General features: G+C 44.7%; 1 protein-coding gene across 1 annotated transcript; it reads right to left on the minus strand.

Annotated features, from left to right (window-relative positions):
* Window positions 1-1,935: 1,935 nt before the first annotated feature.
* TICRR (TOPBP1 interacting checkpoint and replication regulator) lies at window positions 1,936-19,580 on the minus strand. Its single transcript, XM_027785241.2, is given in 23 exon segments — window positions 1,936-2,413; window positions 2,755-2,868; window positions 4,121-6,407; window positions 6,615-6,772; window positions 7,505-7,660; window positions 8,477-8,538; window positions 9,020-9,110; window positions 9,625-9,765; window positions 10,454-10,526; window positions 10,784-10,880; window positions 11,461-11,703; window positions 12,011-12,090; window positions 12,235-12,328; window positions 12,695-12,789; window positions 13,518-13,666; window positions 14,156-14,368; window positions 15,120-15,262; window positions 16,017-16,152; window positions 16,666-16,909; window positions 17,171-17,412; window positions 17,996-18,281; window positions 18,840-19,340; window positions 19,342-19,580. Coding segments are annotated over 23 exon segments (5,880 nt in total). The 5' UTR covers window positions 19,498-19,580; the 3' UTR covers window positions 1,936-2,294.
* Between the last annotated feature and the right edge of the window lie 2,562 nt (window positions 19,581-22,142).

Below are 22,142 nucleotides of genomic sequence, written 5' to 3' on the forward strand. Positions count from 1 at the left end.
ACAAAACCATCACTGGTAAGCCTGCCATTCCTCCCCTCTTAGCAGAGGGAAACAGCTTTCCTGCAACAAGTAGTGTTTCCAGGAAACAAATGGCATTCAATACCATCCAGCCCCTCAAAGCCTTCAAGCCATGTAACAAGCTTCTGCATTGCCATGCCTGGTTTTAGGGCGACGCTCTGCTTTCTGTGCATTCACTGGACACAGTGGGGTGGCTTCCCTAACATCCTGCCACGTGCAAACGGATTGCTATCCTAAGGGAAAAAACTGTCCTTCCAAAACAATGCACAATTTTAGCTCCTTGTAGGCTACATCTCAGACACTGAATCACAGCTCCTGCTGCCTTCTTGTGGTCAGAATGCAAGCATGTGTGTCACAGGCAACTAAGTCACTGATCAGTGACTCAGTTTGGTAAAAAGTAGTCTTCAAACTGTCATCTCCAGTTATTCCATCAGAGTTCTGCCTCCAAGGAAGCTTCTACCACCAGTCCTCCCTGGCTCACTGCAAGCTTGCAGAAAAGGACAACGAAGCTACTCCATCAGCACCTGCTTACCCAGCAGTGGCCAGGAGCAGATACACCAAACCATTTGTGATCTACAAAGAGAGAGAATCAAACTCCTTCCCTGGTCCCAGCTAAGTTACCTTTCCCCCCCTCTGTACTCTTCTTGGCATTTGTCAAGTGGCTCTGTATATTACGGAGGTTTTGACAGCCTAAAGCTTAATGATGGTAACTACAAGGTCAAATGTTTGTGGGATCAAGGGAAGGCCAACGAGGTGGATATCCTGGTGGGAGTCTGTTACAGATCACCCAGCCAGGACGAAGAGACAGATGAAACATTCTACAAGCAGCTGGGAGAAGTCTCACGATCGCTAGCCCTTGTTCTCATGGGAGATTTCAACCTACCAGATGTCCGCTGGAAACAGAACACAGCAGACAGGAAAAAGTCTAGGAGGTTCCTGGAGTGCGTGGAAGATAACTTCCTGACACAGCTTGTCAGTGAGCCAACCAGTGGAGATGCCCTGGGAAGAACTGGTGGGTGTTGTGGTGGTCAGAGGACATCTTGAGCATAATGATCATGAGATAAGAGTTTTTCAGTTCTCAGAGTAAGGAAGGGGAGTAGCAGAACCTTGGACTCCCTGAGGGCTGACTTGGGCCTGTTCAGGAGCCTGGTGGACAGAGTCTGTTGGGAGGCAACCCTGAAGGGGGCAAGGGGTCCAGGAAGGCTGGGGAATTCTTCAAAAAGGAAATCCTAAAGGTAGAGGAGCAGGCCATCCTGACATGCTGAAAGATGAGCCAGAAGGGAAGAACAACAACCTGGCTGAGCAGAGAGCTGACTGGAACTCAGGGGAAAAAAAGAGAGTTTATGACCTTTGGAAGAAGGGGCAGGCAACAAGGGAGGACTACAGGGATGTTGTTTGCAGGGCAAAGATCGGAGGTGAAACTCAGCTAGAACTCAGGCTGGCCACTGCTGTAAAATATAACCAAAAAATGTTTTTACAAATACATTATCCTTGGTCCTCCTTTTTTTCTAATCTGCATCCTTTATTGGATGCGGCAGAGAACATTGCCTTGAAGGACAATGAAAAGGTACTTAAATGGCTTCTTTACCTCAGTCTTTATATGACCAGTTGTTCTCTGGGATGCAGTCCTGGGTTACAGTTAGACTTGATGATCTTAAAGGTCTTTTCCAGCCTAAATGATTCTGTAAGTATTTCTGAGTAATTTACCCTTTAGTCCAGAGTTAATCTGCTTATTGTTTTTGGCACAGTTTAGCGGGGAACTGGATGCAACTAACCGAGGGATCTGGCTCGTATCAAAACAAGATCAACAGCAGAAGCACGCAGCTTGTTTCGTACCCATTCACCCCCAGCTTCCTACAGCCCCAACCCCTTGCCCCTCACGTGGGCTAAATACAGATTTCTGATTAAGCGACACAGTGAAAATTCACATCAGTTTATTTTACAAGAAAGCTGTAGAAAAGTGACAATTCTCCCTCTTTACCTAGCAGAACTGAACCTTTGCTGCAGAACTCAGCTACCACATGCAGAAGTGCTAGGAAGACCAAGCTGGGCTTTGAACAGTTGGAGAGATGCTGCAACTGAGGGTATCAAAAAACCCAAAGAAAACCCTACAAATTAGAGTGGTCCTCAATTCCACTGTCATGTGCTTGCATCCAGTCTCCTACCAACCAGCACAAGACAGGTCCAGTCCAACACCAAATATAAGGTCCTTATTAAAAAGGGTGTTGTACAGCTGGGATAATGCAAAGTTTTCCATACTGTTCTGGCTCCAAACTTCAGCTGAGCAGCTTTTTCCGTAGGTAAGTCCTGCTAATGGGATGCTTCCTGGAAGCCATGATGTGGAATGGAGACAGCTCCTGGTTGGCAGTAACTTGGAAGGCATCAGACTCCTCTTCTACAAGACAGAAAGAATAAGTTAAAGCCACAGTTTGCCAAAGTTTACTGGTGACTCCAAGAAGCCAAATACCAACTGGAAACAAGCACTTCCTGCAGAGCTACTCTCTTTCTTCATTGCTACCTCCCCTCCCTTCCAAACTTCCCAATTCGTGCCAAGCTTCTTGGAAACACATGGGATGGAGACACTGAATACAGAAGTGGCAGATACAGCCACAGGCTTTCTGCACAAAGGCCAGTCCCTAGGACAGTACGATTTTATTTTCATTTCATTGCAGACAAGCAGAGAGCACATCTAGTCCGGTCGAACCCAGCCTTTCCTTACAGCACAGGTGGCTTTACCTTGAGCACACTTTCTCCGAGATGGCGGTGTCTGTCCCTGGCACAGCAGTGGAGACTGGGTCAGTGCTAGAATGCTGCTAGCAGAGAGCACGTTCTTCACTGGTGGAGTTGAGCCTGGATAAGCACAGCGAGATGCTACAGCAAACTGGTAACTCAAGGGTGCTTTCAGGTAAGTCTCATACACAGCCTTTATTCTACCTCAAAACTTCCATCAGCACAAGTGATACTTTGAGTTTATATGAAACAAGATTTTGGCTGGCACAGTGGCTTTCTGACATTAAGAAAAATAAACAGCAGTCTGAGATTAGCTCTTAGCGCATTTCATTTTCTTAGATTTAGTAGAACAGTGCTTCGCTTGTATTAAACATAGTTACTCTACAGTTAACTCGTGTCTTGGAAGAAAACTTATAATCATGAAGATCTGTAAATACAGAAACAAGGTCTGTAAGTACAGAAAGTCTCTTACAGGACCAGCCTAAGGCTAAATGCTGTTGTTACATGTTGCAGATATGGACTATGTTGCTTTAAAGTTTGTCCGTTTTTCTCAGTGATACCTGTTGACCGAGTAAGACATTGCCTCTGTATACAAACCCTTCTTACAAGAGGAAACAAGACACTGAAGCTTAATGCTTCGGGGCATGCAATGACTGTAGAACATCTGCTATAGTCTGCCGCAACATGTAATTTCTAGAACAATACTGGATTAAGTGTTTGAAACTCACAAGGCCTTGTTTACACAGCTGAGACAGCCTGTTTTACTAAGGTCAGCTGAATCATCTGTACCCACAGCGAAAGCAAAGAGGTAGTTTAAACTTCAATACCTACCAAGGCAACATTACTGCTAGCAAGGCAATTGTTCCCGATACCCACTTTGAATGGGCCTGCCACCACAGGCAGACAGAAGAACTGGATCAGCAGTAAATACCAACATCCACAAGATTAACCCCACCAAGGGTCTAGTCTATACTGAAGCAGCCCAGCTTCAGACAGCTGGCTTCAGCGCTGGACAGTAGACAGAAACAGCTAGTGGCTGGCATCAAGACAAACAAATAAATTGCCAGTTTGGATGCAATTGGGATCTTCCCTCCCCCAGATCTCAAACTTCCCTTCCAATTCCTCCAGCCTCCTGCACTTTCATATTTCTCTGATCTCTCTCCCATCATCAGTACTCCATGGATGAACTAGCTCCACACATCTAGCCTGCCTCTCCACATAATTAACTTCCATGTCATCTACAACCCACTCTCCCCTTCCACCTCATTCTCCCTCAGACAGACAGAAAACAAAGGCATTCTTGGTTTTGTCTACCCTACTTTTTTAACCATCTCTGAATTTCAATAGAGCATCACTTGTGCCACTTAATTACCTGACAAGAGGAAGACATCATCATCTACACGACTGTGCTGCTCAAGAGTTATGAGAGCACACGCTCCTGGTGTCTCAGGAAGTACAGAGTCCATCCTTGATTTGCTCCTGTTCCTCTCATCTGTGGAAAAGCCAGCAGGATCCAAATCGCACCTGTCAGTGCAAGATCTCTTGGCATCATGATTCTCCTTTTCTGGTGACAGATACGTAAATACCCGCTTTCGAGACTTCAAGCCAAAAGCTCCCATGGTAGAGTCCTCATCAGCCCTGGGTTCAGAGTCACTAGGAGATGCCTGATCCTGGAGCTTGCAAATCCCTTCCAGTTCAAAATCCCCAAGAATATTTGTTACTTTACTGCTGCAATGCTCAGAGATCTTCACTTCTTCTCTACCTGTTGACACTCTCTTCTGTTCATCACCATTCTTCTCACTTTGACCACAACTGGCATTAGCAGCACTGCCTGCTGCTCTCTTTCTCCGAGGCCAATCATTGATAGCATCAGGGGTAGTCTTGCCCTTCTGCTTTGGAGAAGGCGTCCAGGGAACTCCTGCTTCTAAGGAGGATGGGGAGGTGGCACTAGAGGCACAGCTTGTTGGAGTGTATGACTGGCATATGTAGGTCTGTCCTCCACCTTTCCCAGGTGTACTGTGGAAAGAGCGACAGCAGGAGGGTGAACCACAGGCAGCTGCTAGTTTTCCCGGGTGTTTGCTACACCAGGTCATAGCAAGATCACCAACGGGACCTTCTCCTCCATTGGGTTTGCTGGCAGTTGTTTCAGGCTGAGTTTCCAAAGATGAGCAAGAGTCAATCTTCTTAATGCGAAGTTTGGGCAGGCCTGAAGCCTGCATTTCAAGTTCAACTTTGTAAGTCGGTGGACTAGCAGAAGGCATTTTGCAACGACTCTTAGAGGTAGAGACCTTAGCTAGAATCTGAGGATTTCCCATCCGTGCTTCAGCCTCCCGCTGCCTCCTGTCTGCAGTGCAGCGTAAAGAATAGGGAGGAGCAGACTTTGGCATAGGAGGTGAAGTATTCAGGGCAAATTTGAAGAGTCTCTTCAGACCTGGAGCCTTCAAACCCGCATAGTCTTCTCTCAGCAGGGTTCTTGGTTCCAAGTCATCACTAACTGTTTGAGAACCACTTAGGAAGGACTCACAGCTGTTTGCACTGGAGCTCCCCTCCTTAACCAATTGCTCAAACCCTAGCCCAGCATTCTGGGCATGTACTTGCCCTCCAGGAGAATGCTTTGGAGACAAATGCTTTTCCAAGTTTTCCAAGTCCTCTGTTGGAGAAGATTTTTGAGATGCTACATCCATCTGTGTATTTTTCTCTGATACAGGGGTATTTTCAGTAACTTGGGACTGACAAAGCTGAAAGCTTTCTACATAAGAGTTACCACCATTATCATGACAGTTGTCCTTATCTTCAAGGGGTGCTGCACATGCAAGTGTGAGGTTCTCTCCTCCAGAATGTGGTTCACATTTGGCCTGCTTTGATGTGTGAAGCAGGGACCTCAGTGAAGTGCCAGTAATACCTGGCGATTTTTGAGAAGATTGTTTAGATGCACTGAGTTCCCAGTCAGACTCCCCACCCTGTGCATGGGAAGCAGAGCAGATTGTCATGGAGTCTGTGGAACTTTCAGAGAGACCAGAATTGAAGGAAAGCTCTAGCCTCACGCCGAGCTCTGGTATTTCTGCATGCAGTGGACTGGTACACAATTTTGAACCTGGATCTTCAGATTTCCTGGGAGGGCTTTCAGTTGCTTGAGGTAACAGGTCTGACTGTGCCCAAATTTTGTTTGGAAGGATTTGCCTCTGAGTATCAACTGGAGATGCTAGTTTTGAGAGGTATCTCAAAGAACACCTTTGAGTTTGCAGTTCTGTAAAACATCTTTCCTGGTCAGCAGAGGGGGAAGAAGCAGCTGGATTTGAATCTGTCAGAGGTAACGAGGCATTCAGCACTGCAAACCCTTCATGTTCTGGTATTTGTAAGTCAGCCTCTTCGTAAGGAGGGGAAAGTCTTTCTGTGGGAGAACAATCCTTAGAAGTCACTTGCAGTAAGCAAACCCTCTTACTTTCAGTCAATGCAGATGGTGACTTGACCCTTTGTACAGGATGAGAAAAGTACTTTCCCAAACACTTAGCTGCAGTCTGCTTAGCAGCTGGATTTTTGCCAGGAGTCTTCTCCAGCTTCTGTGGTGTCCTGTGGAGAAAGCGAGGTGATCTCCTTGGTAGTTTACTGGCAGAGTTCTGTGGCTTCTGGGCAACTTTATGAGGTGTTTTTCTAGGAGTCTGCAGGGAAAGAAAAATAAAGAATCATGCTTGTTCTATCCCAGTAGTATTATCTACCACCTTGATATTTACTTCTCAATATTTAAACCACAAAACACATTTGATCAGACTTAGCAGAAACACTACATTTAAAATGTGTAGGTCTCACTAAATATGACTAGAAGAAGAGGAGAATGGGAAGAAAGAGAGAGGGGTAAGCATTTCTACCTGATCAGCAGTTGGCTCCTCTAAGTGTAAGAAATCTTTTCCTGTTCTCCTGCTTCCAGGTGAATGCTTCACTGCAGAACTGTATGTGTCAATGACCGCTCCAAAGAAAAATCTCTTGGGAGTCTGGACAGTGGGGCCCTCTGAATGATGCTTAATGCCTACAAAGTGGAACAGTACAACTCAGCTAACACCATGCAACGTGCCACAAACGTCCATACATCTGAAGTGATCAAGACAAGTAGTGCATAAAGCCTATAGCCCTGGCATGTTCTTTTCTGGCCAAACATTAAAGCTTCACCAGAATTATTTCCCAATATGAAACTAATATCCGTCTATAGGAAGAGTACGCTAGCTGGAAAAAAGTAGCAAATAGCTCAGCCTCTTGTTCTATGTATAGCTTGTAGCTTAAGAAAATTCTGGTTCATGACTAAATATTCTTGTAATATGTACAATATAAGGAACTACATGTCACCATTTATAGCTGTTAATCCCACTGAGAAAGCCAGCAAAGAAGATCCCATCAGTCACTGCTTTATGCTGCCACAGAGCAGACTGAAAGTAAGCTTTAGGATTTCTGTCCCATATTTTACAGGGATTTCACTGTGTTTAAGGAATGCAGAGTGACAATCAGTGGTATTCTGTTAGATGGGCCCGACTGGTTTCTTAAGTTGGCAGTGTATTCATCACAGAAATAGCTGCCTTACTGTCCTCCAAATTCAGATTCCCAATTCAAAAATAATTACTGGGGATGAATTTCTGTCTACAGAAGATATTATATGATAGCTCTTAGCTTCTTACAGTCTCTTATAAAGCAAAATCAAATCAAACTCAGTTATCCATGCCAGCTTTTCAGATCAGCAGTATCAGCCTGCTCAAATCCCATTCAGTACCTTCTGCATCCTGCAGTGTACAGCTCTCCTCTTTCTGTCCCTGATGGACTTGCTGTGACTTTTGTGAGCTGGACTGTGTAGTGGAATAGAAAACACCAGAGCAGGTCCTATTCAAAGACAGCTGTTTGATGCGTGGGCTTCTTCTCAAACCTGCTTCTGAAAGGTAAGGATATTGGAGATTGAGCCTTCTTTCTGCCTCAGCAATGGGGACATTCAGGAACAGTTTGTAACTAAAAAGAACACTACACTCTAAGAAGAAACTTTCATACAGCTAACTATCTCATGTAAGGAGGCAAGCACACGAAGAAGAAAGCCTCAACTTTCTTGGAGATTTGGAATACTGACACACAAAAAACCCCTTCCAAACCACGATGTCCTCTCCTCTAACTCATGATTATTCTTATCCCTCCTTTCCATATAATTTCTAGAGAATGCTAGAAGAGCCATCTTCAATTCAAGTTACATCCAAGTTAAATTAGTTAATCTCCTGTCTCTTTTTGCTAGCGATTTCATTTTCCTGATTGCCCAACCATTCTGTTTTCTTCTTCCCTCCTGGGGATGAGAAACAGCAGTAGCCAACATAATATAAGACACTCCACAGAGCCAGGTGGCTATCTGTTACTGTAGAAATCAGAGCGGTATTAGGGTCACAGCACAATATGTTGAAGTTACATTAAAAAAAACCAACCTGCGTGTTCTGGTTTGGCAGTAATTATAGCAGATCAGAATCTTGCTCACCCTCAAAGCTTTTCATGTATTTTCATTTAAAAGAGTTAAGGTATAGTAACTTCTACTATACAAAGCTGTCAAAGCAGAGAGCAGCAAGGGGTTCTATCTGAGGAGGCTGTGCTCCACCAACAGAATAGTACAATGTTTTTGTACTGACTCTTCATGAATTACCTAAATTGAACCATGCTCATCTTACAAGCTACAACACAACAAAACCACCTTTAATCAAGAATCAGTGCTTACCGTTTATGTCCTTATCTGGAGATTCTTCTACAACACCATTAACGCAACCTGGATCAGAAGACCTTGACGAAAAGCAGATATTTTGGACTTAGCATACTGTTCACATTTACAGAAACAGAACTTACCACACAGAATGAAAAGCAGTACTCTATTCTACAACAATATATTGCTTTGTGAGCTAGAGTGAGCAATTAATAAGCACTTTGCCTCCTATTAACATAAAATTGAGTATGGGTAACTGTCCGGCCGTATAGGTAACAGTTCTACATGGAAGTAAACACTAAGTTTCAGCTGAGAGTCCATAAAAGCACAGGCCTTTTCTTCAGAAGCCTTCAAAACAGCAACTGAACCTAAACAGAAGTCAGATGAGGAAATTAAAGCACCCTAACTTACATAATGAAGTAAGCAGTATTTCTCCCCACTCAGACAATGGAACTTAGCTGAAGATGACACTTTTGACCACAAAGAAGATACCTCATTCTTGTGCTCACAACCACTAGACATCCACTACTTATTGAAGAAATTCAGAAAGAGTTTACTCACCGGCCTTTGATCTGCTTATGTAGTAGTCTCCTGGACACCTGCTTATGTAGTGGCGTTTCTGCAACTCTCTTAGTCAATAATATGTGATGATCTATAAAAATCAAGCAAGAATTGTAACATCACACAATTATAAAGCAGTTAGGATGAATAAATACAGTAGGAGAAATAGTTTTGTATCAGCTTCAGTGTAAGAATCACTGTGCATCAGTCTCCCACCAGTCATAAGCTATCATGATTTTAGAGTCTAGTGTCTACACTTCCTTCCCACTCTCTCAATATTATTAATAGTACCGACTTTGTGTCGGACATAATTAACCTACTGAGATCAATTTCACTCTTCATCTTTCATTCAGAGATCCTTTTTTCACCAAGCATTTTCAACTCTCTACATCTCATAAAGAAGAGTACTGTTCAGTATAAAACCGGTTTTGGTTTCAATACCATCCTATTCACCCTCCAAACACCACAGCAATGATCTAAAGTATTTTCTCCTTCACTAAAAACATAGTAATTGTTGCATAGAACTAAGGACACAAGAATAGGAATTTTAACAAAATCTCTTCCACAACAATCCTACATGTGTTAAGTCATGTCCTATGTCCTACCTTTAGGGCCTTTATCACTACATTTGTAGCTTAAGCCTTCCACAGCAGATACTGACTGACTTCTAGGCATCTTTTTCATAGACCTTTTTGATGATGAATGTATCTCTTCATTGAAGAGGTTCCTCCTCACCTTTGTAACCTCTGTGAGGCAAGATAGAGAAAGAAATGATCAGATTAAAAAAAAAAAAAAGAGGGGAAGGGGGAAAAAAAAAAAATCACCACAGGAAGGTAATTTTGTCAGGCTACTAGAGATGGGAACACACATACCAGCATAGAAAAACAACTTTTTAGGGGCCACAAAGCCTCGAAAAATTGTTTTTCTGCTACTGAAACATGTCCGGCTTTAAATCCATCCTGGACTTCTCTTACAAATCTGCATTATTCCAGCAATAGGCTAAAAGCAGATGCCACAGCAGAAAAACCAACCAGTCAGTGTCCTAGGTAGAACAACATTAAGTGAGCTGCAAAATCTCAACTGAAACATGTTGGTTCAGAGAACCCATGTGGGATTTAATTTTATAAAGTATTTTGCAGAGATATATGCTGTTTCCAGATATAGAAGTTCAGTCTTGTCCTCATTTTCCTTTCAGGACAGAGAAGATTAAAATAATTGCAAGATTCATGGAAGAATGGAAAGGTTTTCTTTTCAGGATACCTAATTTAAGTTTTCTGCATGTGAGCACACAGAATACAATGATTATTTTTTCCTCAAAGTTTTTGCAGAATTCAGCAAAACTTCCTTCAGATTTCCAGCATGCTCACTAGAATTTCTAGTGAGAACGTGTGCTGAAGATGCACCGTTCCATGAAAAAGCTAGAAGTCAATATACCTTGCACTGCTGCTTTCTGCAACACTGGCATCTGTTGGGACTTCTCAGTGGCAAGGTAAGAATGCAAGTTCTCCTGAAACAAAAAAGAAGTTAGCCTCACTGGCAGTTTAACGTTATGTTTAACTATTATGAATAGTAACTGTAAGCTCTGAATCACACATTATTTCAATTTCTCCTTCAAGACAATTCTGATCTCTCTACCACTGATACAGGGCATACTTCACTACATGAATACAGAGCAGGAGTTTTTGCACTCATGTGTCACTTCACCACGTTGCTGCACCCCTGCAGGAGCAGCCCACAGACAGAATTCTTTTGGAAGAGTTTTACCTTTCTGATGGGATTCTTGGCTATCTTGGGAATCTCAATTTGACGCAAGTTCTGTGGTGCTTCTGTCATGCTCCTGTGTCTGGCCAACACATTATTCCTTTAGAAAGTATACAAAGATTAACTTAAAGTACGATCAGAAGCATAGTTATCAATCTAATGACAATTAAACTTAGGTTTGACTCAAGAGATAGGAAGTCTACCTAAATTCAGATTGCCAGTTGCATTGGTACCTCACTTATGTTACAACACTGAAAGATGATTTGAAATATAATAGCTATATCTAAGGATGGTATTAAGACTCATTTAGCAATTTGTTAAAATTCACACAGGATCCCCAACGGAGGCCTACAGTAAATCAGTTTTAACTTTAACAATATAGGGTCACCTACTGCACAGTAGAACATCATCTTCCACTCATGGAAGATGCTCAGGAACTCTGCTTTTGTGTAAGATACACATACAGAATCGAGATTACACTTTCATATAGTCAACAATGGCAAGTTAAAATGAAAAATGGGAGCCCTTAATGTTTGTCTCAGGCTTGCAGACCTATCAGCAGATGTCAGCTTGCCCCAACCAGCTATCCAGCAACAGAAACAAAAACAGAGATGTAGTTTAGGTAACTCCTCAGCCACAGCCCAGGCTGAAACAAGCTGCCTCCTATTTGGAATTATTACCTTCTCTTTTTGGCAGATCTGGTGCGCAGCTCCTCCAGCTGATCACTCTCGGTGCATAGGCTTACAGTGCTGGGAGTTAAGGCAGATGATAAAGACCGTGGAAGGCCTGGAGATTTGCTATCCACAATCACAGAGTCATCACTGAAGAAGTCCGCAGGCAGAACAGATGTCAGCTTCGGGGGTATTTGTGTACCAAGACCATAATAAATATCTCCAAGGGTCTTTGGTATAGAATTCATATACCTAGAGCATCAGAGAGAACCCACGTCAAATACAATCCCCCACAAAAGCGTCCATTTCAATCCCAATGTTTGAACTAAATCCTTGTCCTTATGTGTCAATTAAAAAAAAACAACTGAAAATCAACTAGTCTTTTTCAACAGTTTACTTGCTTATCAGCTACTTTTTCTTCAATCAAGATAAAAAATAGAATGTGTCTAAACCTGAAAATTACAAAGATGCAGTAAAACTGTAGATTGCTGTTTACTCAAAGAAAACATCCAACCAAAACCAGTCCCCAGTAACACTTAGGTCACACTAAAGAACTCACAATTCTAGTATTTCCTCCAGAAACTTTGTAAGATACCCTGGGTCTTCAGTCAGACATAAAATGCGTAGCATATCCGTCATCTGGAAAAGAAAGTTGCAACAGTTGCAAAACCAGAATTTAGCAATGACTATAAAATGTACAGTAAAATCAAGGGAAAACTACAGCTTCCAGGTCTGCATTTCTAGTACCATCCAGAAAGAAAACTTGGCCTATAGTTTACTTACCTCTTCTAACAGCTGCTCCATTTCATCACTGTTGCTTTGCAGTGAAGGGCACTGAAGACATAATTCAAGGCGCAAAAATACCTGAAGTCGGCACCTAAGAAAACAAGTAATCATTCACTGCTGTTTTGGGGTTTTTGTTGGTTTTTTTTTTATTATTATTATTATTTTTTTTCAAAAGAGCATATTTACTGCAAAAGTTAAGTTCAAAAAAGCAATAGGAAGGGAACTGGCTCCTTTTGACACAGCATAATTTGGTTAGCATAGATCCCTTGTTTCAGATATAGACTGCAATGCTTACCACACAGTGTACGTATATCTGCATTTAATTAAATGTCTTTACTGTGACCAGAGATTCTCCTTGGAATGTTTACTCCATATGTATACTTTTTCACTAAAAGCCACCATTAAAAATTGCTAACTCTACAGTATCTCAGAAGCTGAAGTAAATAGTGTCTCATACTCTCTGACTTTGGTCTCCTTCTGGGAGCCATGCTGTTGCCTGAGCATTTTACTGGTCTTCAGGAGATGGTTTCTGACTCTTTCCACACAGGCCACCTGCAGAGACACATAATTACAGCATAAACTTCAAGTCTGTTCTCTGCCTGCAAGGCAGGTTTTTTCTCCCCATCCCTCTTGACCCATTTTTTGGCAACTAGCTCAGTTTTTTTCTTCTCCTTCAAGGAAAGGAATTCTCTTTTTCTTTCAGTAACAAAGTCACAGTAACATGAGACATAGAACAACGTGTATCTTGAAATCACAGAGAAGGTTACTTGCAGCTTCAGGCCTTCTTCAGTAACTGTGGATTTGGCTTTCACAGTATTTTTTTCAATTACTCACAAGTTTACCAATTTTGGTTTCAGTGAGTTGCTTTAAGTCTATAAATAGTGTTAAAGATAGGAAGAAATACCTTGAGCTATTTCTCTTTCCTGGAGAAGCAGTAGGTTTAGATTTGCCATGTAAAGCAAGAGTAGGAGACATTTTTAAAATATGGTTTGCAAGAATATCTTTTTTAAAATACTGTCTTTGAATAAATGAAATTAGAATGAGGTCAATGTAAAGGAAAAAGACATTTGTTGCAATATTTAGCAAAAGTGTAAACTGATAACTGAACTGGATTTTCCTACATTCTTTACAACTACCTATAGTTTTCCCACCATTGAGTTGGTACAGAAAGATGTGGTTGTGGGTTTTGACTATGTGCAACTGTGCATAGAAACTTCAGCTAAGAAGGAAAGGTAGCCTAGAATAGTAAGTAACAACCCTGACAACACACTCTTACCTACCTCTTTCTCTTTGGCATCTTGTACTTTCAAAAACCTTTTAATGGCCATGATCATATTCTGGGCACACACAGATGAAAGAATTCCCTCAGTCACAGCCTTCTGGTAGCTTGCAATTAAATGGGACTGCAGTTCCTCCTCAGTTTTGAAGTCTGCAAGAAAAGTGATCTAAGTTAACAAAATGCCTGTTCAATACAGGCATTTACTAATAAGATACTTGTTCCAGCTGAGGAGGGGAACAGATGTGGTCATTATAAAGATTTTCTCCAGCAAAGATGCAACCAGATCACAGAACACTAACAGAAGCAGTCCCAGGTCCAGACCCATGACAAATTAGTCTTAGTTCCAAGTAGATCAGCAACCTTTTGGGCTACTGTAGCAGTCAAGAAATGCCCTTTATTTCTGCATAATTAGTAAATAAGACTACAATTCAAGTTACACCTTGATGGGTGCTTCCCTCTACTTTTGGTTGACAGAGAAAAAAGATAATTCCTTATTACTTTTTTCAGATGGAGACAAGGCAGGAAACTAACCCCAGGAGTAGTTGTAACTACTAAAACTATAGTAACTATAGAAACTAAATTCCATAAAAATCCCATATGACCTCCTACAAATATCAGGACTGATAACTCAACACACACCTATTGGTATCTTAAGCGCTTTATCCTTTTCTTCCACCTTTTCATCCAATCTCCTTGCTGAAAGCTTCTGCGAAACCTTCTCATTCACTGTTGGTGGTGCACCCTCAGGTTGAAACTTCTGAGCTTTTACATTCAGTCTTGCTACATTGAGCATCTGCAGGGATCTTGACATAGTCTTCATCTTCTGCCTGACCGGAGTTCGGGGAACTACACCTGCAACACCACAAAAAAAAAAAAAAAAAAAAAAAAAAAAAAGAGTTCTACCATCAGACACACTGGGGCAGGAACTCCATAGCAGAGCATAATACTGAATTCTGTGTTACTGTCAAGTGAGTGTAGCAACCCTCTAGTGGAAACCATGGCCCAAAAGGTTTTATTTCTCCAAGAAATAAGTGTAAGGCAGCACAGCAGGCAGCTACTTCTCCAAGTAAAAAGCTGTTGCTCTGTACAAGAATTTACCAAGTATAATCAGAAGTTACATATATAGGAAGCAATCTTATGTCACAGAAATAGAAACAGCTGACAGAGCAAGACTTAGGGATACCTCAGGTTAGCCTATAATCAACTGTGGGCAGCAGACTGAAATGCAATGAATAAATTCTTCTAGAAGTGTTTTATTTCTCCAAATAAGAACAAAGTTGAGAGGCTGCAATAGTTAGTAGTAGCTGGAACGATCCCTACTTGAAGGGACCTATAACAACTACTGAAACTGCGGAGCTCTGCATACTGCTTTTGAACAGTTTTACCAGTCACTGCACAGCCTTGAAAGTCATTTGGGTTGTACCAAAGGACAATCCTAATATTAATATGTAAATGATGCTGTCTCCAAATAAGAAAATCTAAAGCACGCCACTACTCAGGGGAGTACAGATCTCTATGGTTCCTGCATTAAAAAGGCCTAAGAAGTCTTTATCATTTTTAATTGACAACATAACATGCATATATAATCCCAAAGTATACATACGTCTCCTTTTGTTATTTCCTGACCCAGCTGCAGCAGATGTTTCACTGGATTTTCTCTGGTACAGCTCACATAGACTTTCTGAGAGTTCTCCTTCAGATTGGTCTGCATCATCCTTCCCATTAGCACAAGGAACCTGCAGGAGCCTATACATGGGAGAGCCATTCCATACAGTTATCAAGAAAAGATAGGAGTGGGAGGCACATCCCTCATTGCCAACAGACAGGAACCAGGTTTTTCTAGGTGCCAGTGCACAGCAATATAGCGGAAGGAACACATGCTAGTACTCTTCCAATGCTTGCTTCCCAAAATTCTTTCTTAAGACTATAAAAAACCCCAAACCACCCTATTAAAAGGGTCACACCAAGTTGGAAACAAGCATAGTAAGAATTGCCTGACGAACAATGGATATGCCACTGACCCATGCCACAAAACTACATGAGCAGCTTTGTGTTATCTAAGCTATCCTGCATTAAGATATTTTTTTTAACATTTCAATCAGCAAGCTCTTTGAAGAAAGCAGGCTTATTCGTTCCTACTAAATACCAACTGTGATAACACAACTACTATCTTCAGCATCTTGCTAATGTATCTTATCATGCCACAAGAGCTGAAGTCTGACATTTCCCCAAGTAGCTCAGGTCATTTTAAGTCACCTCTATCGCTCCTGAAACTGTCAAGATCTTAATCCACACAAACTGCTACCCAAACTTCCTGTTCCCAGTTCATTTTATCTGTACACCAAGATATAATGAAGCAAAAGAACACAGTAAACTGAGCACAGAAATAAAAGCACCAAGAGGGGCACTCAATTCTAGAACTCTCAGCAACACTACAGCTATACTCCCTTGACAGGAAGCAGAAATCCTTGATTATTATGCAGACATTTTAGAAAAATACCTGAACGACTCCATCAGATCTGAGCTCGCCCCACAAGCATTTGATGCAGGATACCATGCTTCAAGCACTGAAGGATACCAGCTCTCTGTACGGGAAAGTTCCTGTTGGACCCACTCTGGCATGGCAGTTTCTTCTCCTGTGAGCAGACACATAAAAAAAACCTAAACAAAGTGGCAGGAGGTCCCAGACTTCATAGAGGCTCTATAGCAGAGGTTTTCAAACTTTTGGTTCTGGAGGGGCAATTTAATAGCCAATACATCAGGCAGGGAGACTCCTAAGAAGACTCACTCTAACACAAAGCAGGTGAGCTAAAAGCCACCTCCCTGCAGCCACAGCAAAGGCTCTACTGGCCAGGGATGACCTATGTGACACATTTTAGGAAACCTCATTCTAAAAACTTGTCCCCAAGCACAAGTAGCTGTGCTTTATCTACAAGCAAAAGGCAACTAATACTTTGTCAATAAAACAGAAAGGCACACCAGTGCAGATTCCTGCGTCACATAAGGCCTGAGCCACAGAAGACAAGACTAAATAAACAAGTCCTAAAAACTGGAGGCTCCTCACTGAGGAAGTTAGCTTTAGATTTTTCCACTCCAAGTCAGATCCAGAGATGATCAAAAGATGGTAAGTTTTGCATTTCTTGACCTACCCATAGTGGCCACAGAATCTTCCACCACTGTGTCAGTTTCACTCAGCACAGTATTCACAATATCTGGAAGGTTAAGAGCGTGGTCTTGGGAAGAGCTCTCCACTACAGCTCCTTCAAGGTTGCATCGCTGAACTTCAGCGGTCTTCTCAGTACCAAGTATAGTCAGAACTGCAGTACTCTCAGAAAGTGGTGATAAAACAGCAGTGCAGGGGCACCAAGCTTTAGATAGAGATACTTCAGCGACCTACATTTAAAAATAAAAAAACAACCAAAAGAGAACAGTTTACATTACCTAGAAATACAGAGACCTAAGAACTACAAATACTTTACAAAGAGGTTATAGACCTACATGATCTCCTAAAGAATGTTCTGAATTTAGCTCCAAATGGGCAATTTCCAGTGCGACAAATACTATTATTGTCTTTGCAACATAATATGCTGCCACCCCTTTTGTCACAGCTCATTTCAGAACAGCTATTAGTTTAAGGCAAAAATAAAGATTTACCATGTGTAGTTCTTCAGTCACTAAACTCCTTAAGAGCTGATGAAAGAGTGATCTGTTATGTTCTGCCTGCTTAGCCTGTGAGCACTGCAGTATCCAGCTCTCTGTGAGAAAGTGGCCAGCCTGCACCAAGCTCCAACCCGTCAAGCTACCTTTCAGGAGGATGTTGACTGGACAACACAGTTGTCTCTGACTCATGGTGAGTGGTTCCAGGATCACAGCACAACTTTCCTGCTTCTTTCCTCCTGTGCAAGGGTAAAATAAAGCAAGAGTCCTAAAGCAAGTAGAATAGGTTTTTCACCTAAGTGAAGGGACAACTTTTTTTTGCATTGAAGTTCAAGATTCAATTGGGAATAGTTCTACAGTAAGAGCACTGCAGAACTAACCTACCCAAGCTCTCAAGGAGCTGAGTGCACAAAAGGACTACTAAAGAAAGAGCCAATGTACACTGCATGTTGCTTCAAAGCTAATTTGTTTTCTTTTGAAGTAACTTTTTGTGTTCTTAGTTTAGCTAAATTGAAGCTGAGACAAAGCATACCTAAGAAAAGGGTGTACACCCATATAAGGTGGGACCAGCAAAGAGCTCTTCATGTATCCAAACTTCTGGAAGCATGTAAACCTGAAGAAACTACATCAGAAATACCAGCCAATAGCTCTCATATCAGAGGAACAAGAGCACACACAGGACTTTTTTTTAAACTTAGGCTCTTAAATATCTGAAGTTACTTCTACATACTGTGTACAAGAGAAGCTCATCAAAGACCCTACATGAGAGATCACAGTTACTACTATTCGCATTTATCTTTTACTACTTTTTTTTTTTCTTACCAGGCATGCCAAGAAACAATGTTCCTTCTTGCTGGGGGAATACCGCTTGAAATAAAGAGCGCTTGGAGAACAAGCAGTTCAAAGTTGCATCCAATGGCAGAAGCGTGGTCCAAGGCACAACCTGTGGCACTGGGGAACCTGAGTCTCCAAGAAAGCCATGAGCAAGGTCTGCCCTGTGGTGATTCAAACAATGCACTAAGGTTTCAGCCGGCAAAATGGTGCCTCCCACCTGACAGATCAGCTCAAACATTGTCCAGTATCCAACATGATCTGGGGATTCAATCAGCTGAAATAAAGTAACAGAGAGGTCTCAAGTTAATGTTAGCAGAGACAGCCTTCATCTGAACAAATAGTAGTTGTGTGCTTTCAGAAAAACTAGCATACAAAACGTATACAAAACATCTAAATGCAGTGTTTTCCAAGTGTTTTTATGGACTCATTAGCCTTCACAGGAACCCAAGAAAGAAAACACTATTCCCACTGAATTAAGAGCTAGCCAACATTTTCAAGCTAAGGGTTTTAAATCTGGTATGTAGACACCTGACCTATCAGATGGCTTATTGGCAATTCTGAAGAGCTATAACTCCCACCTAACCGGAAGCACAAGATAACCCATCAATAAACACCGTACAGTTCCTCAATTGCAAATACAGCTCAGTCTCCACCTGGACAACTACTATTCCAGCTTTCCATCCAGTGCTGAACAAGATCATGTGACAGAAACTGAAGACCCCTCCCTTCCACTCAAAGACTACAACATAAAACTACCCTCCCTTCTCATGAAGGGAAGCAGTATAGAAGATGGGCTGCTAGCGCTCACAGCTGTGAGATACAGTGTCATTACCTGAGACCACTCGGCAGTGTCCACCCAGAACAGCGTGATCTTCTGCTCCGCAATCAACTCCCTGACACTCCTGGGCAGGAGTTTCTCGACCAGCTCCTGAGCCGCGGTCGGCTCCCCAGGGGAGGAAGGGGCGTCGCTCCCCGACACGAACCGCCGCAGCTCCCTCCGCGAGTGGGGACAGGGGGAGAAGAGGAAGACGGCGTTCACAAAGCCTTCGGAAGGCGCCTGGCTCTCCGGGGGCTCTCCGGCGGCCAGCTCCGTCCTCCGACTCCTGCGGAGCGGCTTGGTGGGGGACGCGATCTCGGGGCGGTCCCACTGGAAGTCGAGCAGCGTCTCCTTGAGACCCTGGTGGGTGAGGGCGGCGCGGGGCGCCGGCCCGGGCAGGACAGCGGCGGGTCTCCGCGCCCCGAACCGCTCCCCCAGCTCCTCCTCGAAACGGGCCCAGGCGCCGGGCCCCGGCGGGCGGAAGCCGCCGCCCCACGAGGCCCGGCCGCGGCCCCCCCAGCGAGTCGAAGAACCTGAAGGCCCAGCGGAGGCGAGGCAGGCCGAAGCGGCAGCCCAGGTAGTTGAGGAGCCGCAAGGCGCCACGCTGGAGCCGCTCCCGCCGCCCTGGGCTGGCCGTGTCCAGCAGGAACACCACGCTGTGGGAGCACGCCATGGCGCCCGCCGCTGCACCACGGCCCCGCCGCCGCCCCCGTCAGAGCGCACCCGCCGCCATCGCCCGGTACAACTCCTGGCGCCCTCGCCGAGCGCGTCCCTATTGGTCACCGCCGAGCGCCCGCCCCTCCCTTCCTCGCTCCCCATTGGGCAGCAGCGGCGTGACGCGCCTGCGCAATACAGCGCCCGCGCTGGCAGTGCAGAGGGGCGGAAGGGCGGTGCGGCGACGGCCGCTCGAGCGTCACTCTGCTTTGATTGGCCGGCCGCGGAGCGTGAGTGGGGAGCGCGGCGTTCCATTGGCCAGCGGCCGTGACGGTCGAGGAGGGCGGGACCGGCGCCCTCAGCCAGCCCATTGGTTGCGCCGCCAATTTAAAATTTAAAGCCGACAGGGCGCACTCCATGGTGACGCTGTTGTCTTCCTCTTCCTCTCGCGGGTGTGAGGGTGGTGACGCCACTGTGATGTCGCCACTGTGATGGTGGGGCCGTGACCTCACCAGGGCGGGAAGCGCGGCCGGCGGATCCCCGAGAGCACGGCGGGGGCGGGCAGCCCTGGGCTGAGCCGCAGGAGCGTCCCGTCCCTGCCCCACGGGCCCGCCCCGCCGGGGGTTGAGGCCTGCCCAAATGCTGCTGGCCACCGCAGGCTGAGCCTGGGGCGGATGGGCCAGGCAGGGTCCCTGCTGGTCGCCCAGAGGGCCTTGTGGACCCGGGGGAGGTGTCAGCCTAGGGCTTGTCCTCCCTGAGCCTCCTCTGAGGACAGTGGTGACAACCCAGTGCCCGTGTGGGTGAAAAGGGTAGGGTCAGGCACCTGCACGTCTGGGACTGGCATCTGGGGAGGTGGAGGATGAAGACCCTGGGCTGTCGTCAACCACCTTACCCCCAAGAATCGTCTCCCTGCAGGTCTTGGAGCATGTCTTACCCTGTGGGTGTCAGCAGGCAAGGCATGCTCCGTGTGTGGATGGATCGCAACGGGCAACAGGGAGGAGTGGGCCCTACAGACCAGAGCTGCCCAGATGTCCACACCATCCTTCATTCCAGAGCTTGAATGCCCCAGCCTAAACCAGTGTTACCAGCACCCAGTCATATTTATAAAGCAACAAAGATAAGTGGGCAATAATCCACCCATTCAGCTTTGCTGGTGACTATGAACACAAGCCAGTTTAATGAGCTGGAACGAGGAGCTGATCCACTTGGGTGCGCAGGAGTAACCTGCCACCAAGAGCAAGGGAAGGACACCAGGTCTCACTGGTTGAAAGAGTGGCAGGTAGCCTGGGTCTTGGTTATGTGAGCTCCCTGGGGAGCTATGGATCCCTTCTCCTCTTGACTAGGGGTTACTCTTGGTCCCATGAGATGTCTCATGCTGCTTGTCAATATATTGCTCTCCTGTATGAGCCCTGAAGAAGAGTCAACCCCGCCGTGCTGCCACTGCCAATGCCCAGCCACTGATGTCCATCCCAGCAGCCTGCTCTGCTGAGGACGCTTAGCAGAGTGTGACCAAAACCTGCCTTATCACAGTCCACCTGGACAAGAAACAAACTTGGGGCATGGAGGAGTTTCCTAGCAAAGCCTGACAGCTCGCAACACAGGAATTGCTGCTGGCTGCTCAAGCCCCTGCTCCTTTCCTGCCCACTCGTGTATTTGATCTTGAAGTCCATCTAGCTCGAGGGAAAGCTGTCAGAGACTTTGGCTGAGCCCTGGTGACCTGCATGTTTCCTATTGTGACAGCCAGAGTTGCTCAATCCTCTGCTTCTTACGCTGTCCTGCGCTTGTGCTGCTCACAGAGATGTTCGCCCTCTCTGCCTGCTCTGCAAGGACACTAACTTCTCTCTCAAACAGAGCCCTTGGGTTCTTTCTGTATAATCATTTACTTGCCAATAAATGTGGTTTCTTGGAAGGAAGGAGAGGGCACAAGAAAAATCATTTGTAAATTGGGCTCACGTTTGGTTGGTACTTTGACCCAGATAGGATTTTTTTTAACTTTAGAAAATCTTGCTTTATTTTGACCTTTGTCCAACATTTCTCTCTCTCTGGGTGATATTTAACAGTGAGGGCTGAGATAAGGGCTGAGAAAACCCAGATTTAAATGAACTGTTGATCTTCCACCACACCACTCTGTCCTGCCCCAGCAGAAAGTTTGCCTTTCTGCTGAGCCAGCCAAAAAATGTTTTGGTTTGGATTGACTCAGATCCTTTGCTTTCAGGACACTCCTCAAGGACCTGCACAAGCGAGTCATCTTTGAGGCTGGGCAATGCCCAGAGACTCATTTGTTCTGTGTAAAGGCTTCTGAGCCTCCTCACACCATCATCCTCCAGTGCCCTCTCCACCCCAAGTACCCAAAGGGTACTGGTAGTGGCTGCTGCTGTTTTGCTCACTAATCCTGGAGCACAAGTCAAGCTGGACAAAGGGCTCCTTGGTGGATCTCCAGGCAGTCATCTGAGAAGGGAGGGAGGTGCAGAAAGGGAAGGGGGCAGCTGGGAGGGTTGGCTGTGCTTCTTGGGCATTAAAGTCCTCAGAGGTGGATTTGGCCTGGGTGTAGCATGATGTGGGAGGTCACTAGTGCCTGCAGGGGAGGCAACTTTTTCAGTTCTCTGTCTTGATGGAAGAGAATTTAATCTGCTTCCCTTCTGCTCACCAGGAAGCTAGGTGAGC

The sequence above is a fragment of the Falco peregrinus genome, chromosome 1 (assembly GCF_023634155.1).
Source record: "Falco peregrinus isolate bFalPer1 chromosome 1, bFalPer1.pri, whole genome shotgun sequence".
NCBI classification, from domain to species: Eukaryota; Metazoa; Chordata; class Aves; order Falconiformes; family Falconidae; genus Falco; species Falco peregrinus.